The sequence below is a fragment of the Opisthocomus hoazin genome, chromosome 3, assembly GCF_030867145.1.
Source record: "Opisthocomus hoazin isolate bOpiHoa1 chromosome 3, bOpiHoa1.hap1, whole genome shotgun sequence".
NCBI lineage: Eukaryota > Metazoa > Chordata > Aves > Opisthocomiformes > Opisthocomidae > Opisthocomus > Opisthocomus hoazin.
In genome coordinates, this window is record NC_134416.1 from 760,869 (window position 1) to 788,751 (window position 27,883).

Genomic DNA, 27,883 nt, shown 5'->3' on the forward strand with positions numbered 1-27,883 from the left:
GTGATGGGAGGCCTGGTGTGACACCGGTCCTGCTCCGGCAGAGGCTGGGCACGCAGCACGGCCGCTCCGCTCTGCTGCTCGGGCTGCCTGGCTGGGGCAGGGTCTCGAGGGGAGGGAGCAGGCGAATGCCCCTTTGGCCATGCCCGCTGTTGCCCAAGAAGGGTGGCCAGCACATGGCCACTGAGGAGGTCTCCGGCAGCAGCGGGGACGTGCACGCAGCCTCACCGGGAGGCAGAGACCTGGTGTTGTCCTGCAGATGAGCCAGGATGAGCTGGTGGACCCCACATTTCTCACAGCTGGTGCGTGCACCATGGGTCACAGAATCACAGAATAGTAGGGGTTGGAAGGGACCTCTGTGGGTCATCTAGTCCAACCCTCCTGCCGAAGCAGGGTCACCCAGAGCAGGCTGCACAGGACCTTGTCCAGGCGGGTCTGGAATATCTCCAGAGAAGGAGACTCCACAGCCCCTCTGGGCAGCCTGGGCCAGGGCTCCGTCACCCTCAGAGGGAAGAAGTTCTTCCTCGGGGTCAGCTGGAGCTTCCTCTGCTCCAGTTTGTGCCCGTTGCCCCTTGTCCTGTTGCTGGGCACCACTGGGAAGAGTCTGGCCCCATCCTCCTGACCCCCACCCTGCAGATATTTGTAGGCATTTATAAGGTCCCCTCTCAGCCTTCTCTTCTCCAGGCTGAACAAGCCCAGCTCCCTCAGCCTCTCCTCGCAGGAGAGATGCTCCAGTCCCCTCCTCATCCTCGTAGCCCTGCGCTGGACTCTCTCCAGTAGCTCCTCATCTTTCTTGAACTGGGGAGCCCAGAACTGGACCCAGCACTGCAGATGGGGCCTCCCCAGGGCAGAGCAGAGGGGCAGGAGAACCTCCCTCGCCCTGCTGCCCACACTCCTCCTCATGCACCCCAGGATCCCCTTGGCCTTCTTGGCACCCAGGGCACGCTGCTGGCTCAGGGTCACCCTGTCGTCCCCCAGCACTCCCAGTCCCTCTCCGCAGAGCTGCTCTCCAGCAGCTCCGCCCCAGCCTGTCCTGGTGCCTGGGGTTGTTCCTCCCCAGGTGCAGGACCCTGCCCTTGCCCTGGTTGAACCTCATCAGGTTCCTCTCTGCCCAACTCTCCAGCCTTCAGCCCAACTCTCAAGCCATCAGGTTCCTCTGCACCCAACTCTTCAGCCCGGGTCACCGGGCTGAAGGACACCGTGGCTGCCCACGGCAAAGCGGCCAAGCTTCTGCTCTCCTTTCTGCCACTTCTCCCCTGCAGCACTTGGGCCCCTGGATCAAGTCGAACAAGGAACACGAGCGGCAGCGAGCGGTGGAGGTCAGCGCTGCCTTGCTGGACTTCTACCTGAGCAAGCTGAATGTCAGCGTAAGTAAACCCGGTGCTCGAGCATCTTTCGGCCTCACCGGGGCCGGGGCGCGTGTCCCTCCCCGCGGGGGTGCGAGGGTGGGCTTCACCGCGGCACGGAGATCACAGAATCACAGAATAGTAGGGGTTGGAAGGGAACTCTGTGGGACATCTAGTCCAATCCTTCTGCCCAAGCAGGGTCACCCAGAGCAGGGGGCACAGCACCGTGGCCAGGCGGGGCTGGAATATCTCCAGAGAAGGAGACTCCACAGCCTCCCTGGGCAGCCTGGGCCAGGGCTCCGTCACCCTCAGAGGGAAGAAGTTCTTCCTCGGGTTCAGCTGGAGCTTCCTCTGCTCCAGTTTGTGCCTGTTGCCCCTTGTCCTGTTGCTGGGCACCACTGGGAAGAGTCTGGCCCCATCCTCCTGACACCCACCCTGCAGATATTTGTAAGCATTGATAAGGTCCCCTTGCAGCCTTCTCTTCTTCAGGCTGAACAAGCCCAGCTCCCTCAGCCTCTCCTCGTAGGGGAGATGCTCCAGTCCCCTCCTCATCCTCGCAGCCCTGCGATGGACTCTCTCCAGTAGCTCCTCATCTTTCTTGAACTGGGGAGCCCAGCACTGGACCCAGCACTGCAGATGAGGCCTCCCCAGGGCAGAGCAGAGGGGGAGGAGAACCTCCCTCGCCCTGCTGCCCGCACTCCTCCTCACGCACCCCAGGATCCCATTGGCCTTCTGGGCACCCAGGGCACGCTGCTGGCTCAGGGTCACCCTGTCGTCCCCCAGCACTCCCAGTCCGTCTCTGCAGAGCTGCTCTTCAGCAGGTCCCCCCCAGCCTGTCCTGGTGCCTGGGGTTGTTCCTCCCCAGGTGCAGGACCCTGCAGGACCCGATGCTGTGCCCGTTGCCCCCGTGCTCTCCTTGCTAACGTCCACCTGTCTTCGTCGTCCCTGCAGACCGTCGTCCCCTTCTACAACCTGGGCGTCCTGATCGCTCTCTTCTCCCCGCGCTGCTCCGACTCCCTGGCCAGCGTTCGCCAGCACGCCGTCGACTGCGTCTACTGCCTGCTCTACATCCAGCTCTGCTACGAAGGTGGGCTACGAAGGCGGGCGGAGGGTGGTCAGTGCTGGCAGCCGGAGCCCCCTCCCTGTCCTCCGCAGCTGGGCAGAGGGGTGCGCGTCCCGTCCCTCCACCCAGGTGATCCCAAAGGAGTGACCTGCAGGCGTGGTGGGGCTGGTGGAGAACTTCACAAAAGGCGTTTGGGTTCACAGAATCACAGAATCACAGAATGTTAGGGATTGGAAGGGACCTCTGTGGGTCACCCAGTCCAACCCTCCTGCCAAAGCAGGGTCAGCTACAGCAGGCTGCACAGGACCTTGTCCAGGCGGGTCTTGAATATCTCCGGAGAAGGAGACTCCACAGCCTCCCTGGGCAGCCTGGGCCAGGGCTCCGTCACCCTCAGAGGGAAGAAGTTCTTCCTCGGGTTCAGCTGGAGCTTCCTCTGCTCCAGTTTGTGCCCGTTGCCCCTTGTCCTGTCGCTGGGCACCACTGGGAAGAGTCTGGCCCCGTCCTCCTGACCCCCACCCTGCAGATATTTGTAAGCATTTATAAGGTCCCCTCTCAGCCTTCTCTTCTCCAGGCTGAACAAGCCCAGCTCCCTCAGCCTCTCCTCGTAGGAGAGATGCTCCAGTCCCCTCACCTTCCTTGTAGCCCTCCGTTTGGGTTTCGGAGGCTCTCTCCGGGCGAGGAGGTTTCTGAGCCTGCCTGGCGTTTTCCCTCTCTCCAGGAGAGGTCAGTCCTCCCCTTCGGATGCCTGAGCAGAGGCAGGAGAGAACGGGAGAGGACTTTGCCTGGGTGCTGCTCTCCAGAGCAGCTCTTCTGACCTTCGGCACCAGCTTTGGTTGCTTGAAAGCCGGGCCGGCTCACGAGTAAAACCCGGCTCTCTGCAGCGTGTGGGTGTAAGGCGTGAGGAACGCTGCTCGCTGAACGCTCCCTCTGAACCCAGGTTTCGCCCGGGATCACAGAGACGAGATGGTGGAGGGGCTGAAAGCTCTGAAGAAAGGCCTGGAGGAGCCCGACTTCACCGTTCTCTTCCACACCTGCAACAACATCGCCATGGTAAGGCGGAGGGGGACTCCAGCGCGGCTCTGCTCTTCCCAGGGTGGTGGAGCTGCGGGGTGGGAGCTGCGGAGGACTTGATGCCCGGTCTGTTCGGACCAGCTGCAAGGTGTGGAGGCTGCTGGACAGCCCTGGTCTTGCACCAGGAAACAGAATCCCAGAATCCCAGCATGGCAGGGTGGGCTGGGACCTCTGGGGGTCACCCAGCCCAGCCCCCTGCCCAAGCAGGGTCACCCAGAGCAGGGGGCACAGCACCGTGTCCAGCCGGGGCTGGAATATCTCCAGAGAAGGAGACTCCACAGCCTCCCTGGGCAGCCTGGGCCAGGGCTCCGTCACCCTCAGAGGGAAGAAGTTCTTCCTCGGGTTCAGCTGGAGCTTCCTCTGCTCCAGTTTGTGCCCATTGCCCCTTGTCCTGTCGCTGGGCACCACTGGAAAGAGTCTGGCCCTGTCCTCCTGACCCCCACCCTGCAGATATTTAGAGGCATTTCGAAGGTCCCCTCTCAGCCTTCTCTTCTCCAGGCTGAACAAGCCCAGCTCCCTCAGCCTCTCCTTGCAGGAGAGATGCTCCAGTCCCCTCCTCATCCTCGCAGCCCTGCGCTGGACTCTCTCCAGTAGCTCCTCATCTTTCTTGAACTGGGGAGCCCAGCACTAGACTCTCCCCAGTAGTTCCTTGTCTTTCTTGAAGTGGGGACCATTTCTCCAGATGGGGCCTCCCCAGGGCAGAGCAGAGGGGAAGGAGAACCTCCCTCGCCCTGCTGCCCACACTCCTCCTCATGCACCCCAGGATCCCCTTGGCCTTCTTGGCGAAGAAGCCTCTGCAGTCTTCTCCTCCAGCTGGAGAATTCAGATGCTCAGAGCATCTCGCCCGCGGTGGGAAGCTGCTGGTCCCCACTTTGGGCATGAGAGCCCCAAGGAGATCATCTGCACGGACACTCTGGGGACACAGGGGACACCGGCGGTGGCTCAAGCCTGGCTGTGCTGTGGCTCGGTGAATTATTCAGGGGTCTGATGGGCAGCCTGAACCCTTCAGCCATCAGCGCTCCCAGCGCTGGGGTCGAAAACTTCCTTTGCTGTAGACAACACAGGTAGTTTCTGTCCACGTCACCCAAAAGCTGAGGTGGAGGTGGTCTAGCTCAGCCCTGAGGGACCTCCCAGGGCCCCCAGCACGCTCCAGGGTGGAGATTTTGGAACGTCGTGCTCCTCGATGGAAGCTGCTGGCCGAAGGAAGCCCTCGAGGCCCCGTTGCTGGCTACGCTCCTGGCTGCCTCCCAGTACGGCAGCGGTGTCGGTGAAGCTGTTCAGGGCCAACCCATGACACCCAGAAGCGTCCAAATGTGCCCATCTCAAACCAGCATGATTCAAATGACACGGACAGCGTCTGGGATCTGGTGGGTAGGGGTGGGATGAGGGGAGACCGCTCTGCTCTTGAGCTGCGTGGGAGAACTCCTCTTTGATGGCCGTTTTCTGTGCTGAGAGCTCTGCAAGCCTTGCTCCAGGAGGACTTGTAGCTGTGGAGATGCTTTTTGTCCTGGAAAAGCTGCTGTTCCTCAGACGTTGTGGCTCTAGTGGTCTCCCTGCTGGCTTCTCTACTGCGCAGCTGCTCCCACCCCGGGGTCTGGGAGCGTGGTGAGACCTGGGCGAGCATCGTCCCAGCGGTTGGGTGGTGGCTGGAGCAGAGTTAATGGCTGCGTTGTCCCAACCCATCCCGAGAGAGCCCCAAGCGTGGGGTGGGTGGCCCCTTGCCTCCTTCGGGGCCGTGGTCTGGCCCTTGCTCCTCTCCGTTACCACCGATTTGGGGTCACAGAATCATTCAGGTTGGCAAAGACCTCTAAGATCAAGTCCAACCGTCACCCCAATGCCACCGTGCCTGCTAAACCCTGTCCCCAAGGGCCACATCCAGATGGGTTTTGGACCCCTCCAGGGATGGGGACTCCCCCACTGCCCTGGGCAGCTGCTCCAACGCCCGACCGCTCTGAAGGGGCCGACAGGAAGGATGGAGAGGGGCTTTTCCCCAGGGGGTGCAGTGATGGGACAAGGGGGAACGGCTCTGAGCTAACAGAGGGCAGCTTGAGATCAGATATTGGGAAGAAATTCTTCCCCAGGAGGGTGGTGAGGCCCTGGCCCAGGCTGCCCAGAGAAGCTGTGGCTGCCCCCTCCCTGGCAGGGTTCAAGGCCAGCTTGGATGGAGCTCTGAGCACCCTGGGCTGGTGGGAGATGACCCTGCTGATGGCAGGGGGTTGGGACCAGATGATCTTTAAGGTCCCTCCCAACCCAAACCAGTCTGTGATTCCTGCAGGACAGACATTTGTCCCCATGTCCCATCTGAACCTCCCCTGACGCAGCTCGAGGCCATCGCCTCTCGTCCTGGCGCTGGTTCCTGGGGAGCAGAGCCCAACCCCCCCCTCCCTGCCCCCTCCTCTCAGGGAGCTGCAGAGAGCGAGAAGGTCTCCCCTCAGCCTCCTCTGCTCCAGCCTGAGCAGCCCCAGCTCCCTCAGCCGCTCCTCTGGGGCCCTTCATCTGGGCTCTGCCGCTGTCGTCGCAGGGACCGCGCTCTTCAGAGAGCGACAAAGCCGCGTTGCTGAGCTCCGCTCGCCCTCTCCCCAGGTGATCGGGAAGCGCGTCCCTCCGGACCAGCTGATGAGCCTCCTGCTCGCCATGTTCGAGGGGCTGGCGGACCCCGACAAGAACTGCTCCCGAGCAGCCACCGTCATGATCAACTCCCTGCTGAAGGAGCGCGGAGGAGTCCTGCAGGAGAAGGTAACCTGCTGCCGCTTGGCCTCGGCACGGCCTCCGTGGCCCGAACGCAGCCGTGGGGACGTGGCTCCTGCCGGGTTGTGCTGCTTCCCACGCGCGAAGCCTGGGGCAGCCGCTGCGTTGCTGGGGTGAGGGGCTTCACGGGCACGGGCAGGGATGTGCAGGTAAGGGGCAAGCCCTTGGCCGGAGCGTGATGCCCAGCACGGGGAAGGGTCCAGCCCTGATGGGAGAAGGGAAGCATTTAGGGCGACAAAAATGATCGGGGCTACAAAAACGATCGGAGGGCTGGAGCACCTCTGCTGGGAGGAGAGGCTGGGAGAGCTGGGGCTGCTCAGCCTGGGGAGGAGAAGGCTGCGGGGAGACCTTAGAGAGGTCCTCCAGAACTTCATGGGGGTCTACGAGAGAGCTGGAGAGGGGCTGGGACAAGGGCAGGGGTTGATGGGACAAGGGGTGATGGCTTCAAACTGAAAGAGGGGAGATTTAGACTGGATCTAAGGAAGGAATTACACAGAATCACAGAATCACAGAATAGTAGGGGTTGGAAGGGACCTCTGTGGGTCATCTAGTCCAACCCCCCTGCCGAAGCAGGGTCACCTACAGCAGGCTGCACAGGACCACTCGGAGGGTGGGGAGGCCCTGGCCCAGGTTGCCCAGAGAAGCTGTGGCTGCCCCATCCCCGGGAACATCCCAGGCCAGGCTGGACGGGGCTCTGAGCACCCTGGGCTGGTGGAAGGGGTCCCTGCCCATGGCAGGGGGTTGGAACTGGGGGGTCTCTAAGGTCCCCCCCAACCCAAATCGGTGATTCAGTGCTTTAACCCCGTCTCTGTCAGCTGTTGCCGTTCCGTCTCTGGCCAGGGGAACGCTCGCCCCGAAGCTTTCGGGGGCCGTCGCTCCTGACCTTCCCCGTCTCCCGTGGGCACGTGCGCTCGCGCTCTCCTCCTCCGTCGTCGGGGACGTGGTAGGCGGTGGCGGCTGCTGGCGAGCCCGGCTCCGGTCTGGCTCTCGCTCGGGTTGAGGAGTTCAGAGAAGCTCACTTTACCAGAAGGGCTCCTGGTGAAACCTTTGCAAGCTCTGGGGGAGCCCGGGGTTCCTGGCTGGGAAGCTGAATGCTTGCAGGGCTTAGAGGTGCTGGACACAGAAGGCTTTTTGGTCTAATCCACTACCTTGAGGGCTAAGCTCCCCCTTTCTCTCGCAGTAATTGGAAACACCAGGTCCCCAGCTACTCCTCGGGCTCTCTTTCGCGCTGGAGCTTCTGCTGAAGTCCTGCTCGCTACCTCTCAGCCCCTCTCCGGCATGGGATCGCTCCAGCTTCCATGACTCACCTTTTCGGTCAGATCCAGGCCAGTCCCAGATCCTGAAACCTGAACCGATGCTAAGCCCCGGCGTCCGCGGGGCAGACGCGAGCGCAGCCGGGGGACGGAGCGCTCGGCTGCTCGGCGCTTAAATCTCGGGGAATTTGCTGCCAGGCCTGGTCTGTGCCTGAACTTCCTCTTTGTCTTAACCTTGCGTTTTACAGCCCGTGGCGAGCGCCGAGGTGCGTCCCCGCGTTCAGCTCCGGTTCCTCGCAGGAACTCGCTTTTGCTGAGCTCCTCGCGCTGCACCCGTGTCGAGGCCGGGGCTTAGCACGAGCGCCTTGCCAAGACGCCGCGTTCTGGCTGGGTCCTCCTTCCCCCGGCGGATCTCCTGCAGCCTCCTCCGTCTCCGGGGTGGAAGGGTGGGAAGGATCCTTGGTTTCTGCAGAGGTTTGCGGTCCCGCGTGCGCCCCGCGAGCAGGGAGAGCTCCCTGAGCCGGGGCGATGGACTACGCTGCCTGGTGGTCTGCCCACCCACGTCGTCTTTGAAGCCCCACTACCTGCCCGAGCCGCGATCGAGTGATCGGGCCCCGTGCTCGGCGCTGGTGAGGCCGCACCTCGAGTGCTGTGCTCAGCATTGGGCCCTGAGAAGGACATGGAGGGGCTGGAGCGTGTCCAGAGCAGGGCAGCGAGGTGGGGAGGGGGCTGGAGAACAAGTCCCCTGAGGAGCGGCTGAGGGAGCTGGGGCTGCTCAGGCTGGAGCAGAGGAGGCTGAGGGGAGACCTTCTCGCTCTCTGCAGCTCCCTGAGAGGAGGGGGCAGGGAGGGGGGGTTGGGCTCTGCTCCCCAGGAACCAGCGCCAGGACGAGAGGCGATGGCCTCGAGCTGCGTCAGGGGAGGTTCAGATGGGACATGGGGACAAATGTCTGTCCTGCAGGAATCACAGACTGGTTTGGGTTGGGAGGGACCTTAAAGATCATCTGGTCCCAACCCCCTGCCAGGAGCAGGGACATCTCCCACCAGCCCAGGGTGCTCAGAGCTCCATCCAACCTGGCCTTGAGCCCTGCCAGGGAGGGGGCAGCCACAGCTTCTCTGGGCAGCCTGGGCCAGGGCCTCACCACCCTCCTGGGGAAGAATTTCTTCCCAATATCTGATCTCAAGCTGCCCTCTGTTAGCTCAGAGCCGTTCCCCCTTGTCCCATCACTGCACCCCCTGGGGAAAAGCCCCTCTCCCTCCTTCCTGTCGGCCCCTTCAGAGCGGTCGGGCGCTGGAGCAGCTGCCCAGGGCAGTTGGGGAGTCCCCATCCCTGGAGGGGTCCAAAACCCGTCTGGATGTGGCCCTTGGGGACAGGGTTTAGCAGGCATGGGGGGGTTGGGTTGGCCGTTGGACTTCATGATCTTGGAGGTCTTTCCCCACCTGAATGATTCTGGGATTCTATGAGGGGAAGGGACACGCGTGTCCCGGCTGCCGGGAGTGCCTGACGGTGCCACCGAGCGCTCGGCGTGTCCCGGCCCTCAGCTGGACGCCGCTCTCTCCTCTTCCCCCAGGTGCCCGACATCATGAGCATCATCCACAGCAAGCTGGAGGAGGTGGACGAGGAGCACATCCGGAAGGCTGCCCAGCAGACCGTTTACATCCTGGCCTCCCAGCACAAGAGCATGGTGGTTTCCAGCTTGCTGGGCAGCGCGCTGCCCTTCGACAGGTCCTGCCCCGCTCCGCCGCCGCGGCCGGCGCCGTGCCTGGCCTCCGCAGCAGCTTTCCCCGCAGCTGCTGATCTTTTGGCCCCTTAACCCAGTAACCAGAACCCCACTGGAATTCCCTTGGCACGGCCGCTCGCCGCCGGCGCTGCCTTTCGGGCGCTCGCCGGGCTTCGAGGCGCGGCTGGGGTGCTCGGCGCCGCTCGACGCAGTAGACCACCCGCCCCAGAGCTGCTGGACGCGTGGGCGCCAGCGTCACCCTCCTCCTCCTCGTGCCGTGACGGCCGCTCCGTTCCTCCCACGAAGCGAGGCAGGAGCTGTCTGGCTGCCGGCGTCGGGGCCGACGCGGGGTTTTGGGCTTTGCCGGCTGCCGTGGCTCCGCGGTGCCGTACTCCTCACCTGCGTTTCGGTGGGTGACCCAGGCATGGTGGTGTTGGGTTGGCGGTTGGGCTTGATGATTTGAGAGGTCTTCTCCAACCTCAGTGGTTCCATGATTCTCTGACGGGGCCAACGCTTGCTCAAACGCGGGATCGAGCGAGCAACGGCAGCCGGTGCCGACGCGGCGCTCCCCTCCCTCCTCTCCTCCAGCCACACGTGTGCCATGTGGAGGTCCCTGGCCGCCGAGCCCACCCTCACCTCGCAGATCCTGGAGCAGCTCCTGGAGAAGGTGAACGGGGACGTCCCGTACAAGGAGAGCAAGTGCTTCCTGCTGGGGAGCGGATCCGAACGCGTCGCGACCCCTCTGCCCTTGGCCGTAAGTATCCGGCTGCCGGCCCGGCCCCGGCCCCAGCCCCACGCTCCCCACGCCGACACCTGGAAGGGGGTTTTTTTTGTTTTCATTTCCTCGGCCTGGGGGGGGGTTTGTGCCAGGCGTGGGCTCTGGAAATAACGCATCGCTGTGTAATGCCTATTAGAGCTAATCCACGGGCTCGTAAAAAGCCTCTCAGGTGTCCATCCTCAAGGGAGGCCACTTTGCATTTTATCCTTTCAGAAAAATAAACCCAGCTTGGCAGCTTTCTAAGCAGGAAAGCAGCTGTGAAAATTTCCTCCTCCTCTGAAGGACCAAATGCAGATGGTACAGAATCAGCCGTGCCGAAAGCAAACCCCCCCTCCCGTCCCCGCTTGGATTTTAAGATCCCTCTACACTGTGCCGTGTAGTTACGGCTTTTTAACTTGGAAAAGGGCTCCGCGTGTGCCTTGCCTTCCTGCCCGTAAAACCTGAGCCCCCCGATCCGCTCCCCTTCCCGGGGCACCGGCGTCGGGTCTCGCCCGGGCGGGAACACCCAGCTTTCCCGGGGAGCGGCCGGAGCTCCGCCGGCGCTGCGCGTGCCAGGCGGTGAGGTTACGCTGGGGGTGGACGCTGATGCTTTCAGAATGGTGGGGTTGGCAGGGACCTCTGGGGGTCCCCCAGCCCAACCCCCTGCCCAAGCAGGGTCACCCAGAGCAGGGGGCACAGCACCGCGTCCAGCCGGGGCTGGAATATCTCCAGAGAAGGAGACTCCCCAGCCTCCCTGGGCAGCCTGGGCCAGGGCTCCGTCACCCTCAGAGGGAAGAAGTTCTTCCTCGGGTTCAGCTGGAGCTTCCTCTGCTCCAGTTTGTGCCCGGTGCCCCTTGTCCTGTCGCTGGGCACCACTGGGAAGAGTCTGGCCCCGTCCTCCTGACCCCCCCCCTGCAGATATTTAGAGGCATTTCGAAGGTCCCCTCGCAGCCTTCTCTTCTCCAGGCTGAACAAGCCCAGCTCCCTCAGCCTCTCCTCGCAGGAGAGATGCTCCAGTCCCCTCCTCATCCTCGCAGCCCTGCGCTGGACTCTCTCCAGTAGCTCCTCACCTTTCTTGAACTGAGGAGCCCAGAACTGGACTCTCTCCAGTAGCTCCTCATCTTTCTTGAACTGGGGAGCCCAGCACTGGACTCTCCCCAGTAGCTCCTCACCTTTCTTGAACTGGGGAGCCCAGAACTGGACTCTCCCCAGTAGCTCCTCACCTTTCTTGAACGGGGAGCCCAGAACTTGACTCTCTCCAGTAGCTCCTCACCTTTCTTGAACTGGGGAGCCCAGAACTGGACTCTCTCCAGTAGCTCCTCACCTTTCTTGAACTGGGGAGCCCAGAACTTGACTCTCTCCAGTAGCTCCTCACCTTTCTTTAACTGGGGAGCCCAGCACTGGACTCTCTCCAGTAGCTCCTCACCTTTCTTGAACTGGGGAGCCCAGAACTGGACTCTCTCCAGTAGCTCCTCCTCTTTCTTGAACTGGGGAGCCCAGAACTGGACTCTCCCCAGTAGCTCCTCACCTTTCTTGAACTGGGGAGCCCAGAACTGGACTCTCTCCAGTAGCTCCTCACCTTTCTTGAACTGAGGAGCCCAGAACTGGACCCAGTACTGCAGATGATGCCTCCCCAGCGCAGAGCAGAGGGGAAGGAGCCTCGGCGTTGCGGGCAGGAGCGCGAATCCCCCTCGCTGGGTTATTTACTAACAGGTACCGGCGCGGTGTGGGAGATCCCCTCCTAATCCCCCTCTCCCGCGCGCTCGCTCTCTCTCCAGGCCACATGTGCTTTGCATGAGATCATGTCTGCTCCGGAGTCTGGGGCAGCGGTGCTGGGACTCTACCCGCCGTTGTTTGTGACTCTCCTGCTGCGCGTCAGCTGCACCGTGGGTGTCCAGCTACCGAAGAACCTGCAGAGCCGGGAGAGGAGGAGCAGCAGCGGCCACGGCCCCGCTCCCCGGAGCCTTCATCCCTGCAGGTACGGCCGAGCCGGGGCCACGCGCCTCTCCCCTGCCATGTGGAACTCATTTTTGTTTGCACAAACGCAGCGGCAAGCCGAGGGCTGGGGAACGACACCCGGGCCGTAGCGCCTGAGGTATGACGGCCTGACCTCTGCTGCGGTTTGGGCTCGGGGCTTTGGGGTTTTGGTTTCTTTTTCTTTTTTCTTTTTTCTGCTGCGGAACACGATCTCTAAATTGGGAAGCATTAAATCAGCCGCCTCGGCAGCCGCGGTGGAGGATGTGCTTTTCCGAGCGCGGGCAGCCCCGGTGCCAGAGCCCTGCCGGGTTGGGGCACTGCCGCAGCCTCCCGAAAAAGCCTCGCCGGCTCTCGGGAGCGGGTCTCAGCCCGGACCCCTGGGATTCACGGGGCACGGCGGAGGCGGAGGAGCCTTTCTTGGGGAGCGATGGCTCCGCTTCCATCGAGGGTGAGGTGGGGAAGCTGCGAACAGCAAACGTTTCGGCTTCCTTGCGTCGATGGCCGCAGCGTGTCGTGGCCACGCTGAGTTGCTGCCCGTTGAGTGAACGGAGCTGGGGCCACCGTGCTGTCTTCCCCCACGTAGAGATGCCGAGCCACCGCCTTCCAGCTTGTCCTCTGCTGGTGCTTGGAGCCTGAGCTGTCCCTCACCGCTGAGGGGGGTGGGTGGGAGGGCCAAAGGGAGTTTGCTGGCGCAGAGCAGCACAGAATCACACAGAATCACAGAGTCACAGCATGGTGGGGTTGGGAGGGACCTCTGTGGGTCCCCCAGCCCAGCCCCCTGCCCAAGCAGGGTCACCCAGAGCAGGGGGCACAGCACCGCGTCCAGGCGGGGCTGGAATATCTCCAGAGAAGGAGACTCCCCAGCCTCCCTGGGCAGCCTGGGCCAGGGCTCCGTCACCCTCAGAGGGAAGAAGTTCTTCCTCGGGTTCAGCTGGAGCTTCCTCTGCTCCAGTTTGTGCCCGTTGCCCCTTGTCCTGTCACTGGGCACCACTGGGAAGAGTCTGGCCCCGTCCTCCTGACCCCCCCCCTGCAGATATTTAGAGGCATTTCGAAGGTCCCCTCGCAGCCTTCTCTTCTCCAGGCTGAACAAGCCCAGCTCCCTCAGCCTCTCCTCACAGGAGAGATGCTCCAGTCCCCTCCTCATCCTCGTAGCCCTGTGCTGGCCTCTCTCCAGTAGCTCCTCATACTTCTTGAACTGGGGAGCCCAGAACTGGACTCTCTCCAGTAGCTCCTCATCTTTCTTGAACTGGGGAGCCCAGAACAGGTCTCTCTCCAGTAGCTCCTCGTCCTTCTTGAACTGGGGAGCCCAGAACTGGACCCTCTCCAGTAGCCTCATCCTTGTAGCCCTGTGCTGGACTCTCTCCAGTAGCTCCTCATCTTTCTTGAACTGGGGAGCCCAGAACTGGACCCAGCACTGCAGATGGGGCCTCCCCAGGGCAGAGCAGAGGGGGAGGAGAACCTCCCTCACCCTGCTGCCCACACTCCTCCTCACGCACCCCAGGATCCCATTGGCCTTCTTGGTGAACAAGCCACTGCAGTCTTCTCCTCCAGCCAGAGAATTCAGATGCTCGGAGCATCTCACGCGCGGTGGGAAGCTGCTGGTCCCCGCTTTGGGCGCAGGGGATGTTCAGGCAGAGCCTGTGTTAGGGGAGCTGCTACCCCTGGGCTTCGGCGCGTCCCCTCCGGGACCGTGGGGCTGTGACCGGGGCGTGGGGGGCTGCCGGTCCCATCGATGTGTGCAGGTCTCCAGCTTCTTGTGAGCATCGTGCTGGGCTGGTGTGACATGGTCATTCTCCGTCCGCTGGTTCCCCCAGAGCTCGGGTCGGCCCGCGGGGAGGAAGCTCTGCCCTGATTTTCAGTTTTATCCACTTGTGTGTTTCCAGACTTGGGATTTTTACAGGCTATTATTAGTCTTAGGGGAAAAAAAAGCCTGGAGGAGCCCGTGAAGACACCAGACGAAGCGGCAGCGAGCTGGAAGGGCTCTGGTATCCCGTGACAGCTCATTTGTCAAATCCCAACGGTGAAGAAAAGCCGTTTACAGAATCACAGAATCACAGAATAGTAGGGGTTGGAAGGGACCTCTGTGGGTCATCCAGTCCAACCCCCCTGCCGAAGCAGGGTCACCCACAGCAGGCTGCACAGGACCTTGTCCAGCCGGGGCTGGAATATCTCCAGAGAAGGAGACTCCCCAGCCTCCCTGGGCAGCCTGGGCCAGGGCTCCGGCACCCTCAGAGGGAAGAAGTTCTTCCTCGGGTTCAGCTGGAGCTTCCTCTGCTCCAGTTTGTGCCCATTGCCCCTTGTCCTGTCGCTGGGCACCCCTGGGAAGAGTCTGGCCCCATCCTCCTGACCCCCACCCTGCAGATATTTACAGGCATTTCGAAGGTCCCCTCTCAGCCTTCTCTTCTCCAGGCTGAACAAGCCCAGCTCCCTCAGCCTCTCCTCACAGGGGAGATGCTCCAGTCCCCTCCTCATCCTCGCAGCCCTCCGCTGGACTCTCTCCAGTAGCTCCTCATCTTTCTTGAACTGGGGAGCCCAGTAAGTTTCCTTACCCCGAGCCGAGCGACTGGAACGGCGGCGTTGGGCACGCCGTGCCGTGCCGTGGTGGGCCCCGTCCTCGGCTCGGAGGAGAGTCCTCACGTAGAGGGTGACTTCCCCAGCCGGGAGATGTAGTGAGTGGGAGCAGGGTGTTGTGCCGGCGGGCCGGGCTGCCGCCTGCTCAGGGTTTTGTTCAGCCCACGTGTTCGAGCGGAACACGGGAACAGGACAAGGGGCAACGGGCACAAACTGGAGCCGAGGAAGCTCCAGCTGAACCCGAGGAAGAACTTCTTCCCTCTGAGGGTGACGGAGCCCTGGCCCAGGCTGCCCAGGGAGGCTGTGGAGTCTCCTTCTCTGGAGATATTCCAGCCCCGCCTGGACACGGTGCTGTGCAGCCTGCTCTGGGTGACCCTGCTTGGGCAGGGGGTTGGACTGGGTGACCCACAGAGGTCCCTTCCAGCCCCTACCATTCTGTGATTCTGTGATTCTTAACGACTCCTGGAAGAGAGGATTGGGCAGATCCCAGCTTCAGAACGCTGAAGGAAACCTGAAGCAACTGGCTGCCTCCCGGGGAAGGAGACGTAGGAGCCGGGAGCGACCGCTCTTCCTCCAGAAGTGTCTGGGCTCCGAACAGCGCTGGCGACACAAACCGCAGCGCGCCGAACTATTGCCGGGACCGCTGCTCCGTCCGTGGAGCTGAGCCCACGTGTCTCCCCATCTCTGGGTGCTCCCTGCGGCAGCGAGGTGGGTGTCGATCCCAAGAGCGAGCCGTCAGCGTGCAGGAGCCTCCAGAACCGAAAAATGCTGACGTGAAGGGCAGGAGCCAGCAGCTCTTTGACACCCGCAGCCCCGGCGTGGGACGGAGGAGCCCCCCGGCCCGGCTCCTGCAGCCCCCAGGGAGCAGCTCTGCCGGCAGCTGGCTCCCTCCTGCTGCTGCTGGTCACGGTGGCCAGCTTGGTGCTGGGCGTTGCTGGGTGAAGCCGAGCAGGATTGTACCGGAGGGGCTTTCTGGCTGGTCCAAATGCGGGTGCGGCGGTGACGCTTTGCTTCGCTCGCTTGGGACCGCAACCGGTGGGTCACGGGCAGAGTCTGCGTCCTCAGGAAGTGAAGAAGGTTCCTCCATCACCTCTCCTCGATGTTGCCGGGACGCGTGCCGGGTGTTGTAGCGCCGCTTCTCCAAGCTCTGCTTGACCTCGCGGGTGTTGGGACGGAGCAGCCGTGTCCCAGCTGCGCGTCGCGGCTGCGAGTCCCCGCTGCCGTCGCCTGCGTTTGGGGAGCGGGCAGAGGGGCTACGTCCCACCAGCCCCTTCCAGAAAGCTCCGTGGTTCTGCTCCGAGTCCTGCCGGTGCCGTGGCTGCGCGTCCACGAACTCATCGCCGGGTGATGGAGGGGGAAACGTTCTTTGTGCGACGCCGGGATGTGAAATTCCAGCCCCGTCCCAGGAGCTGGTTGCAATATCAAAGTCATTTCCTGTACGCGTTTCGGATTCGACGCCTTCACGATACTGAAATGCCGAAGAGAGGTGGTAAAGGTGAACACGATAGCTTGGCAGGAAAAGCAGGCTGGAAGACACGGCCTTTTGTTGGAGAGGAAGGAAGTGGCTACAGGACGCCGTGGAGAAAGCAAACCCTGGACCATCTGTCTTGCCGGAGCGGCCCTGGCTGCGCGGGGCCAACGCGCTGCGCTCGCCTCGGGCTTTTTAGCCCTTGTTAAGGAGCCTGGAGCTGCAGGCTGGGAGCTGAAACCTCGGGGAGGTTCGAGCGGGGTGGGAATCCCGCAGCCGGCACGCGGGGGCTTTGCCGGGAACGCTCCCTCCCGAGGAGCCACCGGTGAGCACCGGGACGGTGCCGGTCAGCCCTTGGCCACAACGAAGGAGCTGGTGGGAAGTTCCTCGGCCTTCGCTGGCCTCTGTTGGCCATTTTTGTTGCTGTTTTTCTTAAGCTGCAGGGAAATAAATAAATCCCACTGCAGGAAAATAAATCCCACTGCAGGAAAATCAATCCCACTGCAGGAAAATAAATCCCACTGCAGCTTTCTCGGACTAAATTATGGGTTCACCTGTAGGCGAGCGTGGAGTTTTGAGGCTGATGGAGTGTTCTTGCTCTGCAGAAGCGTTGGTGGTCCTCACGGTGCTGCCGGAGGGGGGGCTTCCACTGCGCCGAAGCTGGAGTGCGATTCGGGTTAGACTTTGGGGGTGGGGGTCCCTGCCAGCCGGGGCGAGAACCCCAGGGATGGGCTGAGAGGACTGGAGACGTAGCGGATAATCACACCAGGGGCAGGTCGACCTTCAGGTCTTCATTCCAGAAAGGTGAGGAGCTACTGGAGAGAGCCCAGCGCAGGGCTGCGAGGATGAGGAGGGGACTGGAGCATCTCTCCTGCGAGGAGAGGCTGAGGGAGCTGGGCTTGTTCAGCCTGGAGAAGAGAAGGCTGAGAGGGGACCTTCGAAATGCCTCTAAATATCTGCAGGGTGGGGGTCAGGAGGACGGGGCCAGACTCTTCCCAGTGGTGCCCAGCGCCAGGACAAGGGGCAACGGGCACAAACTGGAGCAGAGGAAGCTCCAGCTGAACCCGAGGAAGAACTTCTTCCCTCTGAGGGTGACGGAGCCCTGGCCCAGGCTGCCCAGGGAGGCTGTGGAGTCTCCTTCTCTGGAGATATTCCAGCCCCGCCTGGCCGCGGTGCTGTGCAGCCTGCTCTGGGTGACCCTGCTTCGGCAGGGGGTTCGACTGGGTGACCCCCAGAGGTCCCTGCCAACCCCCACCAGTCTGTGATTCTGTGATTTGTGATTTGTGGGACCAGCCAGCGTCTACTCGAGCTCACAGAGGACATGGCGGAGGCACTAGATGTGGCCGTGCCAAGCCAAAAAGCCAACCCGCCTCCTTCTGCTCATCTCCTTTCCTGCTCCTTGTGCTTGTGCCGCGGGCAAGGTGCTCAACGTTGTCCCTTAAGGATGCTCCAAGTGTCTGAGCGGGTCCTCGGGGCCCTCATCCCCCGAGGAGCCCCATCCCCTGATCAAACACACGGACAAAACCCCCCGAAAGCCTCTGCTGTGGCACGGCAGGGCGTGCTTTCCGTGCCGGCGCTGGGGCAGCGTCGATTCGCCGTCGTTAGCTTGGGACACGCGTCCTTCGTTAGGGCGAGCCGGGCTCGGGGGACGTGGCTGCGGCGGAGCCGTGGGGCTCGCCGGGGTGACACCGGTCCCTCGTCACCCGGCTCTGCGAGAGGCCAAACCAGCAGGAACCGAGCTCGTGAGCCGAAAGACCGTCGCGTTGAGACGCTCGTACTGCGCCGTGTTTTCTTTGTGTGTGCGCATTCCTCTCGCTCGTGTTGAAGGCCGGTAACGAGTGGTGTCCTCAGGGGTCAGTACCGGGCCCAGCCTTGTTTAACTTCTTCATCAGCGACCTGGATGAAGAGTTAGAGCGTACCCTCAGCCAGTTTGCTGATTGCACCAAACTGGGAGGTGTGGTGGATACACCAGCAGGCTGTGCTGCCATTCAGCGTGACCTGGATAGGCTGGAAAGCTGGGCAGAGAGGAACCTGATGAGGTTCAACAAAGGCAAATGCAGGGTCCTGCACATGGGGAGGAACAACCCCATGCATCAGCACAGGCTTGGGGTGGACCTGCTGGAGAGCAGCTCTGTGGAGAGGGACCTGGGCATCCTGGTGGACGACAGGTTCACCATGAGCCAGCAGCGTGCCCTGGCTGCCAAGAAAGCCAATGGAATCCTGGGGTGCATCAAGAGGAGTGTGGCCAGCAGGACGAGGGAGGTTCTCCTGCCCCTCTGCTCTGCCCTGGTGAGGCCCCACCTGCAGTGCTGGGTCCAGTGCTGGGCTCCCCAGTTCAAGAAAGATGAGGAGCTACTGGAGAGAGCCCAGCGCAGGGCTACGAGGATGGTGAGGGGACTGGAGCATCTCTCCTGCGAGGAGAGGCTGAGGGAGCTGGGCTTGTTCAGCCTGAAGAAGAGAAGGCTGAGAGGGGACCTTCGAAATGCCTCTAAATATCTGCAGGGTGGGGGTCAGGAGGATGGGGCCAGACTCTTCCCAGTGGTGCCCAGCGCCAGGACAAGGGGCAACGGGCACAAACTGGAGCAGAGGAAGCTCCAGCTGAACATGGAGGAAGAACTTCTTCCCTCTGAGGGTGATGGAGCCCTGGCCCAGGCTGCCCAGGGAGGTTGTGGAGTCTCCTTCTCTGGAGATATTCCAGACCCACCTGGACAAGGTCCTGTGCAGCCTGCTCTGGGTGACCCTGCTTCAGCAGGGGGGTTGGGCTGGGTGACCCACAGAGGGCCCTGCCAACCCCTACTATTCTGTGATTCTGTGATTCTGTGATTTATCCACAGCTAATATTTGTTTTGTTTTGACAGGATAACGTATGTTTCCCATATGCTGCTCTGTGCTTGCAGCAAAATAATCCCTACCTATAAAATATTAATGCAAAAAAAAACCCAAAAAAACCACCCCTCCTGAAAGTCGTTCTGGACTTCTTTACTTCCCAGGCCGTTGTCTTGGATCGCTTTTAACGGCAAACGTCACGGCGTAAATGGAAGGAGCAGTGAGTTATGGGCTCGGCTCCCTCCGGTGAAAGCCCTCGCATAACTCATCCCGTCCTCAGGCCCCCGAACGCCCCGCGCTCGCCGGGCAGGGGTGGGCAGCCCGCCCTCACCTCCGCCCCGCGCTTCTCTCTCCCCAGCCGCGCCGTGGAAACGCTGCGGGTGATGCTGGTGCGGGGCGGCAGCGAGGAGGTCGCCCGGACCGTGGCCAACGCCGGCGCCTGGGACCTGATGGCGAGTCCGGAGAGGCACCACGACGGCATCGCCGTGCTCGCCGGGTAAGACGCTTGGCACCACTCTCCGGTAGCTTCGCTTCGGCGCGAGAGCTGCGCCGTGGCCGTTGGGAAGGGGGATCCCAAACCTCGGCTGGGCGCCTGTCGCGGCTCCGGCTCCCCGTCCCCGATGGGCACCGGGCGGTCTCGGATGGAAACTTTTTTCCCCTTTCACTGCTTCTGGGATGTCGTTGTGTCAAGTACCGTGGCGGCAGCCCGTCCCTCTGACGGGCCGGCTGGCCGCTGCCCGTCCTTCCCCCGGCTCGTGCCGACGGCGGCGAGGCCGAAGGACGGCCGCAGCCCCGCGGTCCGGTTCGCTGGAGCCCCGGGGACTTCACCGTCCCTCCGCCCAGCGCCGTGAATAGCTCATGGATGGCTGCGGAGGACGCGAGGCGGTTTGGGATTTTCCAGCATTTGCCCAAAAATGCTTCCTTGAACCTCCCAAACGCTCGGGAGCGTCTCGTCCGAAACGAAACCCGTTCCCTCCTTGCCGAGGGACCCACTGGAGCAGCCTCCCGCCAGGGTGCACCAGGCGTGGGCTCCGTCCAGGCGAGCGGGCGGCCGGAGGGGACAACGCCGGGCTGGGGCCACCGGCTTTTCTCTCCCGGGCGCTGACGTGCGTGACAGACGGGGCGGCGCGGGTGGCTCGCCCGGCGTGGGTGACGCTTACGGCTTCTGTTGGCAGCGCCATGGCGCGGCACGCCGGCCCCCGGCTCCCCCTGATCGTGAAGCATCTCGTCCCCACGCTGAGCAGCGTCTTCGACAGCCAGAGGGTCACCACCACCGCCTTCTTCGCCGAGGTGAGCCGGGGAGGGTGTCGCGGGGAGGTCTGTCCGTCCATCCATCCGTCTTTCCATGCCCGGCTGGCGAGCAGCCGGGACGGGGCTTCGGCTGCGGCCGGCTCTGCCTGTCCTCCTCGCCCTCCCGACCCTCCGGTAGAGGGGACGGGCTGAGAAGCGCTCGCGGGACGCCAACCATGAAGACATCACCGCCGTGAGCCAGCAAACCGTAACGCCTTACGTACCAGCCCGAGGAATGAGGTGACTCAAGTCCTTTCCCCTCGCCGGCAGACTGTAACGCTACCGCTCGGCTCGTACCGCCTCGCGGCCCCTGCGTCGCTCCGGCAGCTTGCGTTACATAAAGGAGAGCCCCGTGCCAACAACGCCGAGCTGTATCCCCACGTATAAACCACCTTTTAAATTCTCAGCTGCTTAAGCAGCCCTGGGATTAAGGCACTGTTTTTATTTGCCGTTTGGCCGGGGGGGGAGCTGCCGGCCGGGCTCTTGGAGCCGGGCCCAGAATCTGCTTTAGTTTTGGAGTGCGGTTGGCTCTCTGCGTCCTTCAAGGGTTTAAAATAGCAGCTTTGCCTCACCGTGGAGCTGGAGGGGAAGGAAGCGAATGCCTGTGTCTCCCTCTCTCAGAACTGATGAGGTGAGAGCTCAGTCCCTGCTCTCTCGGCCGTGCCAGTGACGGGAGACGACAGAGGGGAAGCGAGGAGGGAACCACGGGGCCGGCGTGCGGCAGCCTCTGCTCCCTGCCCTGCGCCGAGCGCCGAGGACGGCGGCAGAGACGCAGCCACTGCCCCGGGACCGTTGCCACCGCCTCATCCCAGCACGCCGGGGGGCTGCGAGCCCACCCTGGGGTGCTGTCGGTGCCCACCGATGTCCAGCCCAAGCTCCGTGCTGCGCCGTGTGGGTCAGGCTCCGGGGTGCTGCGTCCCATCTCGGGGGGTCCCTCTCGGCCCCGGCGCTCCTGGCCTCGCCACAATGGTGGTTGGTGATGGTGGGGAGCCCTCCGTCGCGCCTGGAGCCCGGAGCAGCCGCCCCGGACCCCCAGCCCAGGGGCTGGGCAGCAGCGAGGAGCAGGGCTCTGCCCAAGAAGAGCCGAACCCCGGAGCAGCCATGGCGGGGGTCGTTAGCCCAGCGGTGCCCCGTTGGCACTGGGTCCTGCCCCGTTGGCACTGGGTCCTGCCAAGCCCCCGCTACCGGCAGTTAAACCTCCGTTCCGTAAAGCAGAGCCTGATCCATCCGGGATGAGCCGGGCCCCGCCGGGAAGCGCTCCTCGGAGCACATCCCGCTTCTGTGCGTGGCTCTCCCCGTGGGCTGGGGGCTCGGTTGGGAGGGTGGTGGGCAAGCAGCCCTGCTGCAGAATCACAGAATCACACAGAACGTTCGGGGTTGGCAGGGACCTCTGGGGGTCCCCCAGCCCAGCCCCCTGCCCAAGCAGGGTCACCCAGAGCAGGGGGCACAGCACCGCGTCCAGCCGGGGCTGGAATATCTCCAGAGAAGGAGACTCCACAGCCTCCCTGGGCAGCCTGGGCCAGGGCTCCGTCACCCTCAGAGGGAAGAAGTTCTTCCTCGGGTTCAGCTGGAGCTTCCTCTGCTCCAGTTTGTGCCCGTTGCCCCTTGTCCTGTCGCTGGGCACCACTGGGAAGAGTCTGGCCCCGTCCTCCTGACCCCCACCCTGCAGATATTTAGAGGCATTTCGAAGGTCCCCTCGCAGCCTTCTCTTCTCCAGGCTGAACAAGCCCAGCTCCCTCAGCCTCTCCTCGCAGGAGAGATGCTCCAGTCCCCTCCTCATCCTCGCAGCCCTGCGCTGGACTCTCTCCAGTAGCTCCTCATCTTTCTTGAACTGGGGAGCCCAGAACTGGACTCTCTCCAGTAGCTCCTCATCTTTCTTGAGCTGGGGAGCCCAGAACAGGTCTCTCTCCAGTAGCTCCTCGTCCTTCTTGAACTGGGGAGCCCAGAACTGGACCCTCTCCAGTAGCTCCTCACCGTTCTTGAACTGGGGAGCCCAGAACTGGACCCTCTCCAGTAGCTCCTCACCTTTCTTGAACTGGGGAGCCCAGAACTGGACTCTCTCCAGTAGCTCCTCACCTTTCTTGAACTGGGGAGCCCAGCACTGGACTCTCTCCAGTAGCTCCTCACCTTTCTTGAACTGGGGAGCCCAGAACTGGACTCTCTCCAGTAGCTCCTCATCTTTCTTGAACTGGGGAGCCCAGCACTGGACCCAGCACTGCAGATGGGGCCTCCCCAGGGCAGAGCAGAGGGGCAGGAGAACCTCCTCACCCTGCTGCCCACACTCCACACTTCTGCCTGGCTCCAGCCACGTCTCCCAAACCGATCTCCGGGCTCTGCCCGGGCCGGCTCCTCCTGGCACCGCTCGGAGCCTTCCGGCAGCCAGGAGCTGCTCGGCGAAAGCTCCGGTTCTGCGGCTGCGCCGGGGATGCTCCTGGGCTCTGGGTGCCCCACATTGCACTGGAGGAGCCGCTCCGCAGCCCAGGGGATGCCCTTTGGCCCCCCAGACCCCTAAATGCTCTGAGCTCTTCGCAGCCCGGCGGGCGGTCTCGGGGCGAGGGTTGCGTGGGTTTCCCCCGGCTGTCGGGGCTTGCCCGGGCTTCCTGCATCTCCCCGGCTTGGTGTCCTCGGTTTCCTCGATTTATGTATTTCGAATTATTGCCCATTCCCCAAATCCAGGCCCCTGCCCGGCGCTGTGGGGGCTGAGGGCTCCCCCAGCCCCGTCTCTGCATGGTGTGGGTGTGGAGCGAGGGTGAGCGGGGGCCAAATCAAGTCTGCTGGGGCTCTTTCCCGGTGTAAACGCAGAAGAGCATCCGAAACCCAGCCATCATCTCCCTTGTGGGCTGCGGGGCCATGGTCCTGTCACGCTGAGGCTTCTCTTCTGCTTTAGCTCCTCAACAGCAACGTGGTGAATGACCTGATGCTGCTGGAGACGGTGACGGACGGGATGACGGGGAGGCAGAAGGACCCCTGCCTGCTGGTGCGGATGCTGGCGCTCCGGGGACTGGGCAACATCGCCTGCGGCGCGCCGGAAAAGGTGAGAGCGAACCCCGGCGCTGCTCGGCCCGGGAGTCAGAGAATCACAGAGTCACAGAACGTTAGGGGTTGGCAGGGCCCTCTGGGGGTCCCCCAGCCCAGCCCCGTGCCCAAGCAGGGTCACCCAGAGCAGGCTGCACAGGACCTTGTCCAGGCGGGGCTGGAATATCTCCAGAGAAGGAGACTCCACAGCCTCCCTGGGCAGCCTGGGCCAGGGCTCCGTCACCCTCAGAGGGAAGAAGTTCTTCCTCGGGTTCAGCTGGAGCTTCCTCTGCTCCAGTTTGTGCCCGTTGCCCCTTGTCCTGTCACTGGGCACCACTGGGAAGAGTCTGGCCCCGTCCTCCTGACCCCCACCCTGCAGATATTTAGAGGCATTTCGAAGGTCCCCTCTCAACCTTCTCTTCTCCAGGCTGAACAAGCCCAGCTCCCTCAGCCTCTCCTCGCAGGAGAGATGCTCCAGTCCCCTCCTCATCCTCGCAGCCCTGCGCTGGGCTCTCTCCAGTAGCTCCTCCTCTTTCTTGAACTGGGGAGCCCAGAACTGGACTCTCTCCAGTAGCTCCTCACCTTTCTTGAACTGGGGAGCCCAGCACTGGACCCAGCACTGCAGATGGGGCCTCCCCAGGGCAGAGCAGAGGGGGAGGAGATCCTCCCTCGCCCTGCTGCCCACACTCCTCCTCATGCACCCCAGGATCCCATCGGCCTTCTTGGCACCCAGGGCACGCTGCTGGCTCATGGTCACCCTGTCGTCCCCCAGCACTCCCAGTCCCTCTCCGCAGAGCTGCTCTCCAGCAGGTCCACCCCAGCCTGTCCTGGTGCCTGGGGTTGTTCCTCCCCAGGGGCAGGACCCTGCCCTCGCCCTGGTTGAACCTCATCAGGTTCCTCTCTGCCCAGCTCTCCAGCCTGCCCAGGTCTCCCTGGATCCAGCACAGCCTGCTGCTGTACCCACCACTCGGCAGGGCCGGGTGGTGGTGGGGCCCGTAGCCCTCCGGGAGATGCCACGTGTCAGAGGCACGGTGGCTCTTCGGGCAGGCCGGCCGTAGCGCGGCGGAGTTCGCTCAGCGTGAAGCCATGGCAGCTTGACGTGGCTTTCGCAGACGTCGTTCCAGCGCCGGCTCTAGTCACGCCGTGGGTGCTGCGGTGGTGGGTCCGGTGGGAGGGGAACCGGTGACCGCGGTGAGCGGTTACCGCGCGCGATGGCCGGGCTGTGCCGGAGACGCTTTGCCCGTGGTGGGGTCATAATTTCAGTCTCCTTCGAGCTCTTTCTGGTGGGAGCACCCAGGGGACGCGTCCCAGCCAGGCTCGCCCCGCGCCGACCGCTCGCCTCGCCGCTTCCCTCGGCAGGTGAGGAAGCACGGCCCCAAGCTCCTGGCGTCCATGGTCAACGGCATGGATGACAAAGACGACCCCCACAACCTGGTTGCGCTCGAGGCCATGTCCAGTCTCTCCAAGCTCCTGCATCACGTGGAGGAGAGAGACATCCAGTCCATGCTCCTCCACATCGCCATCAGGATCCGGCCCTTCTTTGACAGCGTAAGGCAGCGCCGGGGAAGCCGAGCTCGGCTCGTCGGCCGACCCGGAGCCCGCTCCGCGCAGGGGTCGCGTGCCCGAGGAGCCAGGAGCCTGCTCGGATGCCTCGGGGCGCGTCCCGGGGTGCGGGCGGGGGTCGGGGTGCCGCGTCCCCGGCTGGGGAGGCCACGCGAGGACGCGGCGCTGCTGGGAAGAGGAGCTGCCCGTTGGGGTGTCCGCGTGGACCTCGACTCCTCCTGGGCAGCAGGAAGGTCTGGGCGCGGGGTTGAGCCCGAGCTGGGCGACGTGGGTGCCTTGGGGCAGGAGCACGGGCAGAGCGAGCCCAGGGCAGCGTGGGGGGGTCTGTCCCGGGGGGGTTTGCTGCCTTCAGCGCCCTCCGTTCATCCCCCAAACCCCTCCAGCATCACCACGGGGACGCTGGAGGCTTCTCCTGCCGGGAGCATCCCCCCTCGCCCCACGCTCCGGCTTCGGGGCTGCTCCCTCCGGCCTGGGCAGACCCCCAACCGCTGGGACGGAGACCCCCGGCTCAGTCCCCGGCACCTCCGGGTCCTCCCTGCCGGCTGGTGGGGACTCCAGACAGCGGGAGCAAAGCGGGGTGATGGTGGCTGAGATGTGGGGTGAGGGGACGTGGGGGCTGTGCTTTTGTACAGTCCTTAACTGGAGGGAGGGGGTTTACACCCCCACAGAGCCTGTCCTCAGCCCGGGGGGTGGGGGTCTTGGTGAAGAATCGTCTACAAGTCCCCTGAGGAGCGGCTGAGGGAGCTGGGGCTGCTCAGGCTGGAGCAGAGGAGGCTGAGGGGAGACCTTCTCGCTCTCTGCAGCTCCCTGAGAGGAGGGGGCAGGGAGGGGGGGTTGGGCTCTGCTCCCCAGGAACCAGCGCCAGGACGAGAGGCGATGGCCTCAGGCTGCGTCAGGGGAGGTTCAGATGGGACATGGGGACAAATGTCTGTCCTGCAGGAATCACAGACTGGTTTGGGTTGGAAGGGACCTTAAAGCTCATCTGGTTCCAACCCCCTGCCAGGAGCAGGGACATCTCCCACCAGCCCAGGGTGCTCAGAGCTCCATCCAACCTGGCCTTGAGCCCTGCCAGGGAGGGGGCAGCCACAGCTTCTCTGGGCAGCCTGGGCCAGGGCCTCACCACCCTCCTGGGGAAGAATTTCTTCCCAATATCTGATCTCAATCTGCCCTCTGTTAGCTCAGAGCCGTTCCCCCTTGTCCCATCACTGCACCCCCTGGGGAAAAGCCCCTCTCCCTCCTTCCTGTCGGCCCCTTCAGAGCGGTCGGGCGTTGGAGCAGCTGCCCAGGGCAGTGGGGGAGTCCCCATCCCTGGAGGGGTCCAAAACCCATCTGGATGTGGCCCTTGGGGACAGGGTTTAGCAGGCATGGGGGGGTTGGGGTGATGGTTGGACTTGGTGATCTCAGAGGTCTTTCCCAACCTGAATGATTCTGGGATTCTATAAAAATGGTTTTCAAACCCTAAAAGCTGAGGACCAGGTCAGCGCAGGAAGGAGGTGCTGAGGGTTCAGGATGAACGATGGAGTTTCTCTCTCTGCTCTGATGCCCTCCAGCCTGGGCAGCGAGGCGGTGGGTGGTGGGATCAGCCCGGCCAGGCGCGTCCCCAGGGTGGGAGATGCCCGGCGCAGGTCGCTTCCCGCCGAGCCCAGCTCGTCCCCTGCCCGCAGGAGCAGCCCGACCTCCGCCAGTCGTCCATCGTGCTCTTCGGCAACCTCACCAAGTTCAGCGAAGGCAACTCCGAAGTCTTCTTCGAGCAGATCCTCAACGGGCTGGTGACACTGCTGCTGCACCTCCAGGACCCGAAGCGGGAGGTTGTCAAAGTGAGTCCCCCCCACGCTGGTGGGAACCGGGGTCCTCTGCCTCGGCGCGGGGGTCCTGGCAGGTGCTGAGCTCTCGGGCTCGCGCTGCAGCCTCCCCGCTCTGCGCCGCAGGCCTGCAAGTTCGCTCTGCGCATGTGCGGCCCCAGCATGGGCTGCGAGGGGCTCTGCGAGATGTTCCTCAACCATCTGCGGGAGGACCGGAGCCTGCACTACGGGGAGTTCATGAACAACGTCTGCAAGCACCTGGTGAGGGGCTGCGGAGAGGGAAGGGTGGTGGAGGGTGGTGAAACACTGGGATGGGTCACCCGAAGAGGTGGGAGACGCCCCATCTTTGGGAATGTTCAAGGTCAAGTTGAAGAAACTTGTTCAAGGAACAAGTTGTCCTTGTTCCTCAGGACAAGCTCTGAGGAACCTGATGTGGTTGGAGATGTCCCTGCTCACAGAATCACAGAATGGTCAGGGTTGGAAGGGACCTCTGTGGGTCACCCAGTCCAACCCTCCTGCTGAAGCAGGGTCCCCCAGAGCAGGCTGTAGAGGACCTTGTCCAGCCGGGGCTGGAATATCTCCAGAGAAGGAGACTCCACAACCTCCCTGGGCAGCCTGGGCCAGGGCTCCGTCACCCTCAGAGGGAAGAAGTTCTTCCTCGGGTTCAGCTGGAGCTTCCTCTGCTTCAGTCTGTGCCTGGTGCCCCTTGAATTGCCCCTGCTCACGGCAGGGGGTTGGGCTAGACGACCTCTGAAGGTCCCTTCCCACCCAAAGCCTTCCGTAACTCCGCGATTCCTTGGCGGCCGTTCCTCCCCCAGATGCAGAGCTACCCGGAGATGCTGAACCGCCTGGTCCTGACCAACATGTTCTACTTCAAGAGCAGCTGGGCGGACATCCGAGCCGCTGCGCCCATGTTCATCGGTAAGGGCTGCCGGGGGTCCCGCTCCCCGGGCGTCGCGGGGGTCTCCGCTCCCCGGGAGGGTGCGTGGCCGGCGGTGCTGTCCTGGGAACGCTGCTGGAAGCGGGCAGCTCGTCCTCCGTGTCCTGCGGAGCACCGACCTGCGCCGTGCCGTGCCCAGACCTGGGGATGGGCACACGGGTGGTGGCCCTGGCTGGTGCCAGCACCCTGGGGACTTTTCTTCAGACGCTTGCCACCAGCGCTGGCTGGATGCACGGTGTCGGACATTGGGACAAATGTCTGTCCTGGGAGAGCGGTCGGGCGTTGGAGCAGCTGCCCAGGGCAGTGGGGGAGTCCCCATCCCTGGAGGGGTTCAAAACCCGTCTGGATGTGGCCCTTGGGGACAGGGTTCAGCAGGCATGGGGGGTTGGGTTGGCCGTTGGACTTGGTGACCTCAGAGGTCTTTGCCAACCTGGATGATTCTGTGTTCTGTGATCCTATGGTTTGCAGCAGCACGG

General features: G+C 63.3%; 1 protein-coding gene across 4 annotated transcripts in view; it reads left to right on the forward strand.

Annotated features, from left to right (window-relative positions):
• Positions 1–27,883, forward strand: part of MROH1 (maestro heat like repeat family member 1) — a 73,349-nt gene that overhangs the window by 40,521 nt on the left and 4,945 nt on the right. For all 4 annotated transcript variants that reach the window (XM_075415405.1, XM_075415403.1, XM_075415406.1 and 1 more), the window contains 14 exons: positions 1,260–1,364; positions 2,295–2,430; positions 3,344–3,456; positions 6,061–6,213; positions 9,049–9,203; positions 9,787–9,952; positions 11,734–11,933; positions 19,156–19,293; positions 19,973–20,087; positions 22,975–23,121; positions 24,462–24,650; positions 26,330–26,482; positions 26,594–26,728; positions 27,286–27,388. In XM_075415405.1, coding sequence (XP_075271520.1) covers positions 1,260–1,364; positions 2,295–2,430; positions 3,344–3,456; positions 6,061–6,213; positions 9,049–9,203; positions 9,787–9,952; positions 11,734–11,933; positions 19,156–19,293; positions 19,973–20,087; positions 22,975–23,121; positions 24,462–24,650; positions 26,330–26,482; positions 26,594–26,728; positions 27,286–27,388 — 2,008 coding nt within the window. The remainder of the gene's footprint in view (positions 1–1,259; positions 1,365–2,294; positions 2,431–3,343; positions 3,457–6,060; positions 6,214–9,048; positions 9,204–9,786; positions 9,953–11,733; positions 11,934–19,155; positions 19,294–19,972; positions 20,088–22,974; positions 23,122–24,461; positions 24,651–26,329; positions 26,483–26,593; positions 26,729–27,285; positions 27,389–27,883) is intronic.